Here is a 17306-nt window from a genome sequence, read left to right as displayed (position 1 = left end):
TTCCATTTAGGCAGAAAGAAGTTATACTCGTAGGTTCGATTCCGGTCGCCAACTAAAGAAACTTCTCTAGGCCCTTTTCCAGCTGGTTTGAGTTAAGTCAATCTTTGATACAGGTCAATATCCTAACATTTGCGGGACCCGAGGATAAATAGATACAGTATAAATAGAGACCCACACACCATGTCTAAATATTTCAGTTATAAATCACGCTAACAAACTGCTAAATAAATTAAGTCTTATTTTCCTACCTTCAAAAATATAACTTCATAATGACAAGACATCAAAAAATGTGTAAAGCTATGGTTTTATAGGACTGAAAATCGGCAAAATATCAAAGATGGCTGAATTTAATTATTATCGCCCACGTCTGTATTCTGTAGACGGACCAGCGATGTTTGGATGAGTAATAAAATAAAGACATAAAATTTATAAATTGTTATGTATATTCCATAACACTTATTTTTCCCATACGATTGATTCTGAATATTTCATTTTTTTTTTTTTTACCTGTTATTTAATAAATTTATTCTTTTGTATTTGTGATATGCAGGCCTTTTAAAGCACGAGGCCTGGGGAAGTACTCCTCTTTCCCGGGTCTAAAGGCGACACTGGTTGTCTGCCGTACTCTTAATACCTCTAAAAAAAGTCATCGATAGCCATGGGCTCAAATATCACTGACAGCTGAGGGCAGAGACTAGTTATCTGCTAATTTCAAAAAGCAAGGGTTGAAAAAGTCTTGCCTACTTTTTTGAGAAAAAAAAAAGATTTTATCCCCTTGAAAGTATGATCCTCGTCCCGACTGTAGTTATTTCAACGATCATCTAGATTAGTTTAGGAAAGACCCTCAGCGCCATTGTCTTATTCGGTTGGAGACTCAAGACGTCTTGAAACTTTTTTTCTTGCTAAGAATTCCAGGATATTCAGAACTAAATAACATGGTATGATTCTGAAGATAATTTGATTTATGGCTTCGCCGTGAAGAGGAAGCGTTCTGATGTAATCAAAAAAACTTCATATCAAAGAAAAAGATCGATACTGCCATGACATTTACCATGATGACGGCATCTGCGTTACATGCAAAATGTCTTGAATCGAGTCAACGCTGCTTCTCCAAATTTCTGTTGTAACATTTCATACATTTCTGTGTTCGCCGTCCAGAGTACGCGACACACTTTATAAACACGCAAGCTGCTGCTCCTAGACATCCATTCTACAAGACGGACGAAATATATGCATGCACTTTAGATCAGCAAGTTCACGAATGAATCCAAACTGTCACTTTTACCCATAGGATAACCAGATATCCTGGCATGATTGTCAATACTCCGATACTGTTAGTAGCACCTTATAAAAAAATTAAAAAAAACTTCACAGCAATCGACTATTCCTCATCAGCAGTGTTTCAGCAATATGAGCAAAAATCTCTCCATTTTACAAAACAATCAGAATGGAAGCAAATATTGAACAAATACTTAATGTTGGCATTAAGAACATTTTATTTACAAACCATTGGTAAAATGGTTTGTAAATAAAATTTTTGATAAAATCTCAGAAAAATGATAGGAAGAGTGACGCAATCTTTATATATCAAGAGATTGCTCTGCCACCTGATTTAACTGTTATATGTTGAGGATTAAAGAAACTTAAAAACATTCATAAAGCGTTATACATAGGCCTATGAATGAGCTTTACCATCTGCACAACACTGATTGTTATATTAAACAACTTATTGCAAGAGAAGCACTACTCGCGAAATATCATACAATAGCTGAAAAATCTACTGTCACTGTTAACTCCCCAAATCGATCTCTTGAGGTTTTTAAAGAAATTTTTAATCTTATTGCCAAATAGTTCACGCCATGAAAAACTCGAACAGCGAATTTTAATGAAGAGTGTGACTGCAGTTTTATTTGGTCTTTGATAAGGAGGAAGTACTGAAGGCTGTAGAGGTGTTTGCGAGTGGGTGGATAATCGTTGTCTGTACCAGACACGAAAGGGCAAAAGGAAGATGAACCTTCACTTATTTTAGCCCTCTTAACAACTAATCCCTTTATTAAAGACAAGAAACAATGCGGAAAGAAAATTTTAATCACGGGTGTTTGATCATTAGTTTAACTGACGCACGCTGCAACATCACAAGAGACTCAAGTGGGTCACATGGATAATCAAGATCCTAGAAATTTCTAGAATTCGCCAGCTCCTCTGTGAATAACTCAAGATACCTGAAAACAAAAACTAGGGAGTCATACCCACTAACCAGTTTTACAACTGCAAGCTATTAGAAGTATTATAGAGTGAAGTTTACCAAAGCATTAAAACACAAAGTAAAACTTCAATGCCATTTAGTTTTAAAAATTAAATACGTTAACACGTATTCCCAAAAAAAGTTTACAAAATATTCAACACCACCAAGATTTATCACGTCCTGCCATTGTTAGAATGTTAGCATTAAGAACATTAAATACTATAAATAAAAAGGCGTATATGTATTTCACGGAGTGCCCAAACATCACAGAAAAGATCTAGTCATATATGAGCAATAATACATATTGCTCAGAAAACGAAACAAAGTTGATGCTTATACTAACTAACTATACTTTGTGAGAATGACAGTATTTTAATAGTTCACTGGTGTTTGCAAACTTCGGTTCGTTTTCTGAGCAATATGTATTATTGCTCATATATGACTAGATCTTTTCTGTGATGTTTGGGCATACGCAAATAAAAATCCTTCAGCATTATGATTAACTGATTAGCTGTTTACTGACTTAAATAAAACTGTTTTAAATTATCTGGGTTTTTTTTTCTGCATTCTTTTCCATTCCCCTGTCAGAGATAGGTGATCTCCATCCGGATCAAATTCCAAGATATTCAGAGAGTATTTTTTTTTTCTTCCGGGTGATGCTCGTTCATGAAATATGTAACTGTTTACATTTTTTTTTCACTTCCTCCTTGCTACTTTCTTAATTTAGAAATACCATATATTATAATAAACAGATTTTCGGACAATTATTACAAAAGCCTTTCCTTTCCCCCCTGGAAAAATTTAGTCAAGCCACTTCAGGTCTCCAATGAGCAGAGCTGTGGTCGGACACCGGTCCATGAAATTCATCTACAACCTACAGACATGAATGCATACGGTAAGATTCGAAACTATAACCTACTGTGGAGGGCAGAGATGCTATCATTCTGTCAATAAGGCTGGCAATTTATAAATTATTCCCAAAATTCGGATACTTTTCAGTACGTCTGGGACGCAAAGTGTTTTTCGTATATACAGAAGTTTCATGGCGATTTCTCATGTGAACCATTATATTTCTTAGGGCATCAGCTATCAGGCTTGGTTTGAATTACAGAAGCCACTAAGGCAATGAAGCCAACATTTTATATCTTAGCTGTTTTTCTCACTAAGTTGTGGCAAACGCTGTCATCTCTTTATGAGACTGGCTAATCCACTTACAGATGGGGAAGAAAAAACTAAATATTCCTCGCATCAAAGTCTTACGTAAAAATACTAACATTTTCAAATAAAGTGCTATGAAATGCTGACAAGTAGAATAATTTAGCACTTCATTTATGTCCATATAAATATGGAACCTATAACTTAGCAAAGATGAGTTCTATTCCAAATTGTTTCGGTATTAGAATCATAACTAGCCAGAAGAAATAAACATAAAAGCAATGAATAAACTGATCACAAAATTCCTGCAAAATTCTAGATGTTTAGCTATAAGTATAGTCGCCTGACTACTAGACTGTATACAGTTGTCAGATTGTCACTGAGTAAACACACTAAAAAAAAAAAAAGCATTAGGTTCATTAAAGCTATAAACAGGGAAACTACGTCCTTTAAGCATCAAAATAAAATGCCTTCTACTTGCATTACCGCGCTTTTGATGTACCTTGAGATGTCCTCTCAGTAAATAATACCCGATTAACGTGCGTAAAGTGAGGTATGCATTAGTCTCGGTTAAGATGGATCCGCATACACTAGACCTTTGATATGCTTTTGAAAGAGGTAGTTTTGAGTGGACTAAAGTTTATTTTCTTTCTGCATAAATAATGATTTTTCTTTATGACTTCCACACGAGTGATCAGCAGGGCCTTGAGCAAATAAATGTGTGTGGGCCGAGATGAGGAGCAGAGTAACCTGTTGATAATTCATATTTAAACAGTTAACGGTTGTAGTCCTTTGGAAATACTTCATGGGAAAGACTGTCCCACAGAACTGAGGTAGATGGAATTAAAAACGACTGGGAAGGGACAAGCTAATGATCGGGCTATTTAACATACTAAGTATTTTTATATTTGCTTTTATCATGAAAAAGCCAGCCAAAGAAACCTGAGAAACGAGTATATGTCAGTTTACTTGTTTCTCATACTGATTAATCTTATACTGGAGATATACTATCTATCTTAAAATACTAGCATTAGGCTGAAGAAAAGAAAATATCGTCTTCAGTGTTGATGCTAAGATTTGTACAAATATTGGATTACACAAAAAAATTTCTAATATTTTAACTGCAAATATTTGGGGGGAAAATACGATAAAACAGCAATAAATATGAATTGCAGTCTAGGATCGTAAAGCTTTCGTTATAGTGTGAACAAATTCAATGCAAATCTCGTGTACAGTTCGACATGCATCCAACATGTAACATCTATGGACATAAAATTCAACCTTTCCGGAGTAGGTATCTACAGCATCACTAGTCTTTACTCTTGTAGGGAAGTAAATTTGTTGCATACTCTAAGTTAAACTGTTTAATAGGGAAACTCAGTAAAACAATTTTCTTATCTTTACTGAAATACAGGTATTCATGTATATAATGATTGTAAATATATCTTGCATTTCCTTATTAAACGTATGCTTTTTATTTGAAGTCAGAATAAAAAGGAAGATTGGTAAACAAAGAATGAGAGAGGTTCGAAAAAGCAAGAATTTCTCATATGTCAATATAAATTTAAATGTTTATTTTTCTAATACAATCCATGTGAATTTATACAGTCTTCGAATATTTAATTTTTCATATTTAAATATCCATTAGTAAACGTTACTTGATTTAATGAATTTCAAAACTGAACTTTCACATTCTTTTGTTTCTGTTGCCGATAGTTTTGGGCATATTCGTCAACTTGACTTGGTAAAAAAGTTATCGGCAACAGTGAAAAACCAGAGAAGGATCTGAAAGCTCTGTTTAGAAAATCATTAAATAAAGTACTGCTCATTAATGCATATTTAAATATGAAAAAGAATTCATTCGAAGATTAACTTCACACGGATTTTATTAAAAAATTAAACATTAAATTTGTTAGTTATGGGCGAATGACGACTAGTTTCGATTGGCAGTCAATTTTTACCTATAAAACACGTTTAATTGCTTTTATTTATATTCAATTCTTATCGTTTTTCTTTCTTCGGTATTCTGAATACCAATAAAACTTTTGGCAAAAGCATCTCTCGAAATCAGAACTAAAAACGTGTCTTCCTAGGCAGAAGATTTCCCTTACAGAAAATAAGATTAAATGGCATTTGAGATTATCGGTTGACATAAGTTCCAGTTCAACGTCCTCTTTCCACGAACAGGTATTCAATACAAGTTCGACAGACATCGCAGCCACAGGGTACACCATCTTCGTACGTGTTTACAATACCAGACTACAAAAAAGTAACGTGGGAGTTAATCTGCTAGTCAAGAAATGCCGAGTTCATTCCCCTCTCTTGATGAGACCTATTTTCACTGTTAGCATGCGTACTAATGCATTTATTAAATTTTAAACAATTTAATAAACTCATTACAGCTAATGAACATCTTGGAATCATTGAAATAAATGAATACTGTGACGCTCTGCCATTAGTAGAATGGTCCTAACAGTCCTCTTTTTGTCAACGTTTTGGAAATCGGTAGGCAGTCGGTCTCCATCTTTCATCATTGCTCGCAAAATTAGTACATTTATAGAAGACGAAAAGCAATGTTACACATCCTCAGAAGTATTTATGAACACTTTCTTACGGTCGATTCTGCTGAGGTGAAAGGGAGTAGAAAAGCCTGCTTACCCGCGTCAAAGATTAAATTTGAAATTAGCCTGGAAAAAAAAAAAAATCGAGCATCAAGTAAGTTACCACGAAAACACGTAAGCGCCTGCATTTGACAGTCTTAAAACTGCGAAAAACTCAAATGCTTAAAATAGACCTAATAATTAAGGAAATTATAATAGTCCTGGCCCAGGTTTATTCTAATTTGTAATTACGAGCTCAGCAATCATTAAAAAGTGATGGATCATTGGAATTTTTAAGACTAGATATTGTTGCCACTTTCTGCATAATAAAACTGAAAATAATCGGCATTACATTCAGTGTTATATCATTTAGTTCCGTTAAAATTCCTTCGGGAAATGTTGGTTAGCCTTCTTGAAAGTCCGCTATAAACAGATCAGTTTGAAACATGCAACTTAAAATAGTCATCATAATGGAACGGGCAGTAAAAATTTAACGTGCCAATAAGTATGCGTTTTTGAAAGATCCGAGTTTTTGTTCTTAAGTGGAAGAATAAGTTCGATTAAGCAAGGGATGAAATCATTCTTATAGTTTGATAGTATCGTAAAAGCAACGAAAAGGATAGAATATTTCATAAAATATAAAATCAAATTAATGAATGTGAAATGAAAATTAGTCACCAAATCTAATATAAATAATAAAAATAAAAAACAGTCACTTAACTGCTTGAAGAAGCAAATTTGAAATTAATGCAAATTGAACTGAAAAGAAATACCACATACACAAAAAAAAACTAAAAGTGAGCCGATTACAACACACACAAAGAAATTATATAAAAGCCCCGTGTCACAAAGTGTAACTGTTATGGAATAATATGAAGAGACGACTGCACTGGCCTGCACAGTCTTGACTACAACTCCATCGAACACCTGTGGGACGAATTAGTGCGGTGATTGAGGTCGAGAGCAGCACATCCTCGATCTGTCGCAGAACTCAGTGCTGTTTGGAGGAATGGAGACAAATTCCATCTGATGTCTGCCGTACACTGGTGGAAAGCCTCCCTCAAAGGGTGCAGGAGTTGATCAAAGGCAAAAGGTGGTCACACCCGATATTTGGGTTCGCCTGCTGTTATCAATTTAAAATTGCTAAAGTGGCAGTTATTGGTAGACAGTGCATGTATATTGGTATGGCTTCCTTATGATTTAACAATATTTGTTCTCGATGCTCAGCGACTGGTAATGAATAAAGAAAGCAACAACGATACGGACTTAGAATTATGTGAATTTTAAGGCGATAGTCTCATTTTTCCAAAAACTTGCCACTTTAAATTATCAGATTAATAATGATCAAAGGCTGCAAGCTTACATCCTTTAGCTTCCTTTGGAAGGTGCAAGCTCATTTTCTCAGTTGGTTATCTCCTAAGAATATCTCCAAAAAATAAGGAGTATTCAAATATGTCGTTCCGATGTATGATAATAAAATCAACCATCCGAATTTTTTTTCGCCATCAAAATTTCATATTTATTAACGCCAAAGATACTATTTCGTGTTTATGGAACAACACCATGCAAACAGCCGATACTGTCTCACAATTCCGCAGCAATGGCAGGTATGAATTCTAATGATCAAGACTGCAATAATTCAGTAATCCGTTTTATTTGCAAAATTTGATTTCTTAAAAAAAAATTTAAACCAAAACATCTTTTATCAAAAAATTATCCTAATTAACCCTTTTGAAACTCTTGAATTTATTAGGATATGCCAGCAAAGGTTCGTCGATTGGTAGAGCCTCTGCTACCAATGGCTCAAACAAAAAGTTAAGCAAGTTTGAGCGAGGTTAGTAGTTGGAAAGGGATAAATCGTTCGATGCTGTTGGCATACTTCCCTGGATGAGTCTTTGGACTCCCTGGAGGTGTCATATAATAATAATATAATATATTTAAATACTGATATTGCCTGTCCCCTAATATAAGTTTATTTTCAAACATACCACGCTAACGCACCCAACGAGAAATTTAAAAACGGACGCTCGAAACTAGAGAGAAGCTACGTACCATGACGTCAAATATTTCAGTACTTGGAGTCAGAAAACAGAACAGAGTACACAATTGCAACCATTAAGAAAGTAATACAAAATAAACACTTTTCGGATCACCTCTTGTCACTTTCTGAACTTTCGCTGCTTGGTAAAGGAAAGTGGTAAAGTCCAAGAAGACACTACCGGCCCAACAAGCTGGTCTCATTATGATAAACGTACGTCTAGTCCGTTTTTGAATTTCATTTTCGAAATGAAAGCATTCGGAGATTCAGCGAACGTCACTTCCACTCTTTATATATATGTGCATTTTTACTACAGAACCTATACTTGAATTGCAATGCTAGTATAATCCCCCCCCCCTATGTTTAAAAGCCTGCTTAAATGTATTTATCAAGTAATATCAATATTTTGATGAATTCTCAGCGAACTTCATTAAAAAAAAAAACATTACAGTCTGAGTCTGCAGTCCAGGCCACTTCTATGGATCCCGAGAACCCGGACATCGGTCCTTCCACGGATGCTAACGATTTTTAATTTTTATAAGGGGCAAAAAACAATGGCACTTAATCCCATATTGCGACTCCATACACTCTCTCTTGCAAGTACGCACCTGAACTTAAATAGTTTCTATTGTGGAAAAAAAAAAAAAAAGCTTGTAATAAACTTGAAGGATCATGTTCGTTTAGATTATTTCTTGATACCGGTGAAATGAATGAATAGCAGGATTAACCAGCACATAAAATAGATGGAAAGGAAGAAACCCAAAACATTGGAACATCAGCATGACAGCCGATTATACTTGGTGTTTAAATAGAGGGAAATCGATGGTTCCTTGCGTAGGAAACACTAAACAGTCTTTAAAGCCCAAAATATTTTATTCCAAAAAGATCAGCGATTTCGATAAACGAGTTTTCAAATTCATTTGCAAAATAAACGCTTAGTTATTGGGCTGAATTTGAGGACAAATATCTCATATGTGTGTTCCGTTTGTGAAGAATTAAGTGAGCAAGCAAAAAATGATATAGTAAGCCCAAACACTAAGACAATGTCCAACTCTCTCAACAAGATTATTTCTATTAGAATAAATCGTTATCTCTTGTATCTTGATGTAAATATAATTCCCTCTGTCATCCAAGGAACTGGATTTTCTTCTTGGCTCAAAGTGTTACTTAACCTCTGAACAACTATCAACTTTATACAAATCACGAATCTATCCAACTATCGAATACTGCTTCCAATATTTGGGGCAGTGCCCTTAAAAGCTCCCTAAAAATACTAGGCTCAATACAGACGAAGATAGCTTGATTAATGACCCACTTCGTACCAATTCACTTGTCTTGCACACAAACGGAACACGCATATCCATTAATGGAGTCACAGGGATCATCTTGGAAGTACTCCATAACCCCCACTTCAACCACTAAATGTAGTTTTGTGAATAGCGTGTACGCTCTGACAATTCCAGATTCGAGCAGGCCAACACTCATTTAATGGAGCCCTTTGAGATAAAATTCAAAATGGCAGATAAAAAAGCAACTACACCAATTTAAAAAACGCAAAAGGTAATAATTCAAAGGTATATACTACACTACAAAAAAAAATTATATATAAATAACAAATGAAATAAAAAGCAATAATCGCAATGGTAGATTCGTTACAGGAGTCTCAAAGAACAATTTAACAATAAATAATAAAACAAAATTTTCATAATAATAAAAATAATACATTCATTTTACAGTACATTTAATTCATAATTGTGATTCATTTATAAAAATTATATTTAACTTATAGCTTCGCTACTCAGCGAAATATAAAATTGTAGTGAGCAATACGCTTAATTTTATATTTTATTAATACTTTTATATTTTAAAGCATGCAAGTCCACCCATTAAAAACGCGAGCAGCCTATTAACTTAGCCATTATGCTGACAATTGCTACACTCAATGTTATATTCCCCTTTTCTGTAGCAGCACGAAAAAAAAATATTCAGCGAGGAACTTTCAAATATACGAAAATCCTTTCTCGGTGATTACGGGAAAATATTTTAATAAATACCTTTCGATACATGAGCGAGAAACTTTCTCCATAAATAAACACCAGTGACTGGTATATTCTTATTGAAAGTGTTTAGAATTCTGATTAGTTTTCGCTGAACAACCAAGTTTTTATTCCATTTGACACACTCTTAGCCCTGCCATACCACGAGTAGTTTATCATAATCAAATGTAGAGCTATTTTCCGAAAATTAGTGTAGGTTACTCTTCTTTACTATCACTACTATTTAAGAAATCACTACTATTTAAGAAACAGTTATTGTTTACGTGGGTACGGAACTTGTACAACTAGCTACTGTAACGCATGTTTGCACAACAGCGGCAACAACAAATTACTAAGATTTGAAATAAAATCACATATACAAGAAGCATCCATACAATAATATGCGTTATTAATAATGGTTTTCCGATAAGAAAAATCATGAATAAAAGATGCACTTCGATTTCGTAGTTAATAACAGAAAACCTGTTCAGTGACACTAATTTTATAATTTGTGCTGGTCCTGAGATAGAATTCAGTACTTAAAAAACGTATTGAAACAAAGAATAGTCACGGAATTCTGGTATTCATCCCCTCCCAAAACATTTCAAGCATTCCATTGGCCTTCCCCAGCCCCTAATCCGGAAACTGAGTATAACCCTTGGAAATGCAGGAGAAATGTTTAACATATTTAAAGCGCACCTGTATTTGCTTAAGGTTAATAGCATGATACCCGCAACAAAACAAATGTTGACTGAAAAGTATACGCCCCATGTCCCACACAATTCTAGTTCAGCAGGCAATAAAATACTAAAGAACCCAAAACGTGTACTCACAATATAGTTGTTTCTGGAGGAACTTCGGGCACCTTTTCAAGTTGCAAAAACATGCACCTAACGGTGGTTCTGAAGCACAAACAACGATATGGGCAAAACGCTCCTGTTAACGGTAACAAGATAACGAATAACGCAAAGATCCAAAGCGTTGACATCGTAGTCCGATAGTGTATCACTGCCTTTCTCATTTTCTTCGCAAACTACAACGCGCATACACACCCGTACCACTTCACGCTACTTCCAAACTACAAACCCTCCCAAAAAGCATTCGTATCCCCGCCACGATTTCACGGCTATCAACTTCCGCCGGAAATAGATCGTTCAATCAACACCTTTGAATCAGCTATCTCTGACTAGTCTTTATTTACAATACGAGAAGTCTTAAAGGGAGCTTATTTTACTACTATATATATAATTATTCACATACTAACTTAAGAAGTTTATAAACCATACGATAAACGAGTCACAAAGTTTATGCACAATAGCTACATCTTGATGTATCCTTCCGCACAGGCTTGGCATCCTGAGAAAAACTAAATGTGCAGAATTTAAAAATAGACGCACAAACGAGAGTAAAATAATAACAATACTAATAAAGGAAAAAGTTTATGCAAGAGCATATTTTAAACAAATTTCTCAGAAAGATAAATAGTAAAAGAAGCGCAAAAGATCTTTAACTGTTAATGTATCATAATGAAGGTTACAAGTTTAAGCACGGTCCAAACAAAGTAATAACCAGCCAAACGAAACTCTTTTTATTTATGTATATTTTTACTTCGTAAGTCATCAGTAAAAGTAAAAACACATAAAGGATGATTCAAAGAATTTTTTTATGAAAACAATTTGCACAAAACAATTGCACAAAAATCTTACGTGGAGCAGGATTTTAAAGAGATATTCCATCAAACTTAACTTCTCATATTTGCAATTCCTTATATATTTAATCAAACGGCTTGATCTGTCTATCAATACTATTTATTATTATTATTACGTGACACCTCTAGGGAGTCCAAGGACTCATCGTGGGAGGGCGGCACACTACTCTACTTCGCTAAATATATCTCATCCTATCTACTATTACTTAATTCTCCAACTACAACACTAATCAATAATTTGTTAATAATATCTATCAATATCAGTCTCTTAACAGAAACCCATTATAGATAGATTTAAATCCTTCAAGGCTTTGGGTGAAAGCTGGCTTTGTTATCCGCGTGCTTAGTGTTTCATTTCACTGGTACTGTATTTGTATTTGCCACCATGAATTATTAATTATCCCTTGGAATCATCGTCCTAAATATGGAATTGGTAACTAACTAATGGCGTATTACTTAGGTACAGAACAACTTTAAATAATATTCTCGTATTTTTTTCTTTTAATTTAGACACAGAATCAGCCAGCAGATCCTGTAATAAAAATCTAAGAAGTTTAATAATAATAATAAGTCACTGAGTCAGAATAAACGAAATGCATATTAATAAATATATTAAGAATTATACGGATGTCAAATGACATCCACTGAACAATAAAGTCTTCACAACGAAAATAACTTTTTCTTTTCATTTCATTGAAATATGGACATTAGTTTTATGCTTTTCTGGGCAATTCTTGTGGATTTTTTTTTAATTAATTATTATTATTATTTTTTTTTTTTAGGAATTAGCTGCGTATGGGAGAAGGGTGACAAAAATTTGACTACGACCTACTTTCATCATTACCGACGTTCTAAATAAGTGGCAATGTATCTTCTCCTAAATGGTATTTATTATACATATAATTCTGCTTTTTTGTATGTTCTTTATTAGGTCCGGTTTAGTACCCAACATCTTCAAAATATTGCAGACTCCCTAGTAACAGCATGGAAGAAGTATACTTAAGAAACTGGCCAGTCAAAGTTCAATGTATATAAAAGTGTATATACATTTTTTTCATTGGCTATTTTATTCAGTAATATACCTCAATCATCCAAGAAATTCGTCGCTGAGAGCGATGCCAGAAACAATACCCCCCCCTCCCAGCAGTATAATATAACAGTGAGATGAGGTCAGGAACTGACGATCTCCTCAATATCCGCTTTCTCCACCCAGCATAAAATAAGCTGTCACATGTATAGTAGTCACAGGAACACCAACACTGGACACTTGAGAAGCTGCAAAAAGTTGTTTAGTCCTATAATCCTAGTCATATTTGTTCCATGCTGATGGCAGATTATGGTCATCATGATTATCGAAATAACTCACGAATGAATTTGATTGCCTTCCACAAATTGTTCTTCTGGCGAATCCAGAAATGGGTGATTAGGCAAATTCTTGATCCGCATTTTGCAATGGTTACGAATTAATTTCCAATGATGTTAACGCACTTTTCATATTCTTATCTTCATGATTTCTGTAGCGCACAACATACTTTCAAATTGTTGGGATTTCGTATGCCTGTCTTTCTTCATTTCGACTAATGAAGAGCCAAAAGTTCTCGGTGAGGATATCTTTGAAGTGTTTCTTTTGCCTTGCTATTGTTCTTTGGTCTTTGCTCATTTTTGACGGTGTTTTATACACAGATATCTGGCATACTACAAAATCAGTGAAAGTAGTGTCGGATAAAGATTCCATGAAGTCTGATTAGCCTCACTAACATTGGATTGTGAAGTCCAGTAGCTCTCAAGGATTCTTTGAAAGCAGCGTTCATGGTATTTTTTTCTGTATTGCAGGCACCGCAGTATGTGGAGAGATTTTACACCCGTATAACAAAGTTGGATGACAACTGCCCTAAAAATCAAGAGTTGGGTTTCAGCATGAAAGTCGCAATCATCAAAGACAGGCGTTCACAAGAGTTCAAAAGTTAAGACATTTCGAATAACACTGAATATCCTCGTTAATATCAGTATTTGAAGACAGATGATTGCCAATCTAAATAAAATTGATGATATTTTCCAGAGTTACTCTCCACCTGATTGCCAGGTTCTTGCACTGAATTCTCTGGAGCAGGTTGATGAAACCCATATCTTTTTTTTTTAAATGTTTAAGTAATACGCTTATTGTCAATGTCAATAATTATTTCACAACTAAAAAAGAACCTGCTGGTTCTTTTTTAGATATAAATAGGTATACATATTTTGATAGAATTTTTTTAGATAAATAAATAAATACTTTTTTTTTTAAGACATGTATAGCTTAGCAGAAGTGGCACTTCCATTTTCTGCGCTAGGCTTCCTGAAAATAGACTTATAGTTTGTCTAGTCGCCGATTGGAAGAACTTTTTCTAAGCCTTTCTTCGACCGGTTCCCGAGTTAGTCGATTTCTGGCACAGGCAAGTGGGTTTTTTGTCGCAGCGGGTTTTTCGTCCAGTAAACTCGAGAAAATCGAACGTAGTACCCATATTATTTCAGACAGTAACATATTGTTAGGGTTAGGTACTAAAAGATGGTCACATTTGTTTGCCGGTCTCTTCATCGGTTGCCACCTTAAATTAATGATAGTCATGGGCCACTATCTCTGATTGGCTACCGGTGGAGATTGAATTGCTCACTCAGTCTCCAAAAGTTAGATAGGGTTAAAAAGCCTTGCCTATTCCCTATAAGGGAATAAAAGGAATAAGGAATATAAGGGAGTTTTTTTTTTCAGCAAGCTTCAGAGGAGTTGTTTGGACAATGTGATCGAGGATTCAGGGAAGCTAAGCGTGATTCCAGATCAACGGATCTGGAATTTCATGAAATGCTTCATTTTCTTAAACTTTCTTGAAATAATTTTTTTTAAAATACATTTTCTTTGTTTTCTTAAAATATCTTAAAAGTAACATTCCAGAAACATTTCTGTAATTTGCATGAAACATATATGAAAAAATATGATATCATGACTGCCAACAATCGTCATTGGACGGCTTAAAATTAATTGCAGTTCATCTTAAATAAAGACAACAAAAATTTGGTTGAATTTTATTAACATGTGAATACACAACTTCCTTTTTTTACCCATAAAGAAAAGAGACATAGCTGTTCAAAAGGCCATTAGCAGTTCATTCAAGTGTAGTTACCGCTTTTTTATTGCTAAATTATTTAAAAAACTCTTTCTTAAGTTTCTTGCACTAACTAGACAGCACGCCTTGAAAAACGATGCACAGGATATGCTATTCGTTATCGCTATATATTGAACATTGGAAATAATAATAAGATCAGATTTTACCAGGAGTATAATGATTATAGCCGACTTGTTTTAATCAATGCGAAGAAAAATGTGAACTTTTTAACATAACAAAATGTGATAATTTGTTTTCTAAAGCAGTTGTGACCTAAATATTGAAACACAGAAGGATATAGGACCATATATATATATATATATATATATATATATATATATATATATATATATATATATATATATATATATATATATATATATATATGAAAAAAATATAGATTTAATGACTACAAGACCGAGATAACATATAAAGATTTTAATGATATACTAGTTTCGGCATATAGCAGCCTTCCAACAAACAATGGCACGCCAGTTGGAACAACTTGAAAAAATACAACGTTTTTATGTATCGATTATGTGAGGCAATTTGTACCTGTAATTTCCAGTTTGTTTAAATAATTCAATGTTTATTAATATTCTTTTCCTTTATAAATACCTGAGGAAGGCTGCTATATGCCGAAACTAGTATATCATTAAAATCTTTATATGTTATCTCGGTCTTGTAGTCATTAAATCTATATTTTTTTTAAATGTATAACAACCGAGTAAAAGCTGATCATCATATATATATATATATATATATATATATATATTTCCCTTTGAAATATGCTGTGAGCCGGTTTGAGTTATTTTGAATTAAATCCAGCAACCAATGCTATGAGGGCAATGTATTGTTTTTTAATTGTGCGTGTTCTTCTATCGATGTAGCTGTTTTGAGGGCTGAAACCTCGCAATTCTTGCAGCAAAAAATGTGCCATCGCTATATGAGACTAGTTAACTCATCTTCACTTGAAGATCTTTTTAATATCTGTTGCATCTTAGACGGGATTTGAACTCAGTTCTTCCAACCGAAGACCTGGGTTCAAATCTCGCTACATTCTTGCCACTGCACTACCGAAACGCGGTTTAAAAGATACTGTTGTGTGCTTTATAGTTCTTCTATATATGTTCTTCTTTCCTCTAACAGTATCTTTCAAACTGTGTTTTGGTAGTAAAGAAGGAATAGTGCAAATCTTATAAATTTCAGTTTTGTATACATTATCAAGGGACTCTTTAACTGTTTTTGACCTGCCTGATATATAAAACTGGTAGCTGTATCATAAGTAGACCTGAACCAGAATAAGGGTCCCAATTTTGAACTTTTAACCAGGAGATTTGATTTTCGAGGCAGTTTGTGAACAGGCGTGTTATGTAGGTGAAGCAGATATAAATAAAACCTGATATAAGAAAATGAGAACCAGAAGATACTAAAAACTAAATGTTTTTGTCATATGACAATTTCTGATTTCTTGTTAAATTCTTATTTAACCTTTTCACAGATCACAAGATTATCTAAACAGGTTAAAACTTACGGATTAGTTGGATTCTCGTTCAGTCAAGTTAGTTTCTGACGATCATTTGTCTAAACGATTTGTTCGTTCTTGGCATGACAAATAACTGAAGTGACATATAAGCAGGGCCGGCTCGTGCATAGGCACTGAGAAACTGCAGCACCCCCAATTTTTCTCGATACATAAATATATTTATTAATTTATTTATATTTGATTGTAATATTTAATTTTATCATCAATAATCCTATACAATTCTCTTATTTTGTATAAAACATAATAAAAATCCATCTTGTAGCACTTAGGAGGGCGAAGGACGCTAGCAGCGCTCTGACCACAGTGCCATATTGCTACGCGAGCAATCATATATTCACGTCATGGTGAGATACGAGCTATTAGCGTAATGCGGCACTATTCGCTGTTGTTTATATGCAGTTTGCGCCATTAGTAGAGTGTTCGTAGTGCTTATTGTGTTTATTCCGTCTCTTTAAATATTTGGATATTACAATTAAAGACATAACATTTGTTATAGTTTTTATTTTAGAACATTAATGGGGTTATGATAATGGATTTTTTTTAAAGTAATTTTGAATTATACTCAACTATATACTTTTATCGACAATAAACAATATTTTTTCATGTTTAATTTTTTTTTAAATTTTTATCATAATTTTGATATTTTATCCAAACACGTATACACTGTACTTACAGTGTGTATGTATATTTCGAAAGTTGCAGCACTCCCACGATTTCAAGCCACGAGCCACCACTGCGTATAAGTAGAATTGTCCTCGTTAGATTCCAACTTTAAACTGACTTTCCTGTTTAGCCTGACTGTTAGAAGTGAATCTAGAACTGTTGTAGTTTCGTGAAAGTG

The 17306-nt window shown here is 34.1% G+C and overlaps 1 protein-coding gene across 3 annotated transcripts in view; it reads right to left on the bottom strand.

The window, feature by feature from the left end:
• Pxn (Peroxidasin) overlaps positions 1-11129 on the bottom strand; it is a 479183-nt gene extending 468054 nt beyond the window's left edge. For all 3 annotated transcript variants that reach the window (XR_016550040.1, XM_090409901.1, XM_090409902.1), the window contains exon 1: positions 10908-11129. Coding sequence is in view for 2 of the 3 variants with exons in the window: in XM_090409901.1 (XP_090266027.1) it covers positions 10908-11095 (188 nt within the window). In the remaining variant the exon portion in view is untranslated. The remainder of the gene's footprint in view (positions 1-10907) is intronic.
• Between the last annotated feature and the right edge of the window lie 6177 nt (positions 11130-17306).

This window comes from Typopeltis vanoorti, chromosome 20 (genome assembly GCF_054136105.1).
Source record: "Typopeltis vanoorti isolate ZY-2024b chromosome 20, IOZ_Tvanoo_1.0, whole genome shotgun sequence".
Classification (NCBI taxonomy): Eukaryota; Metazoa; Arthropoda; class Arachnida; order Uropygi; family Thelyphonidae; genus Typopeltis; species Typopeltis vanoorti.
This window is presented reverse-complemented; position numbering and strand designations above follow the sequence as displayed.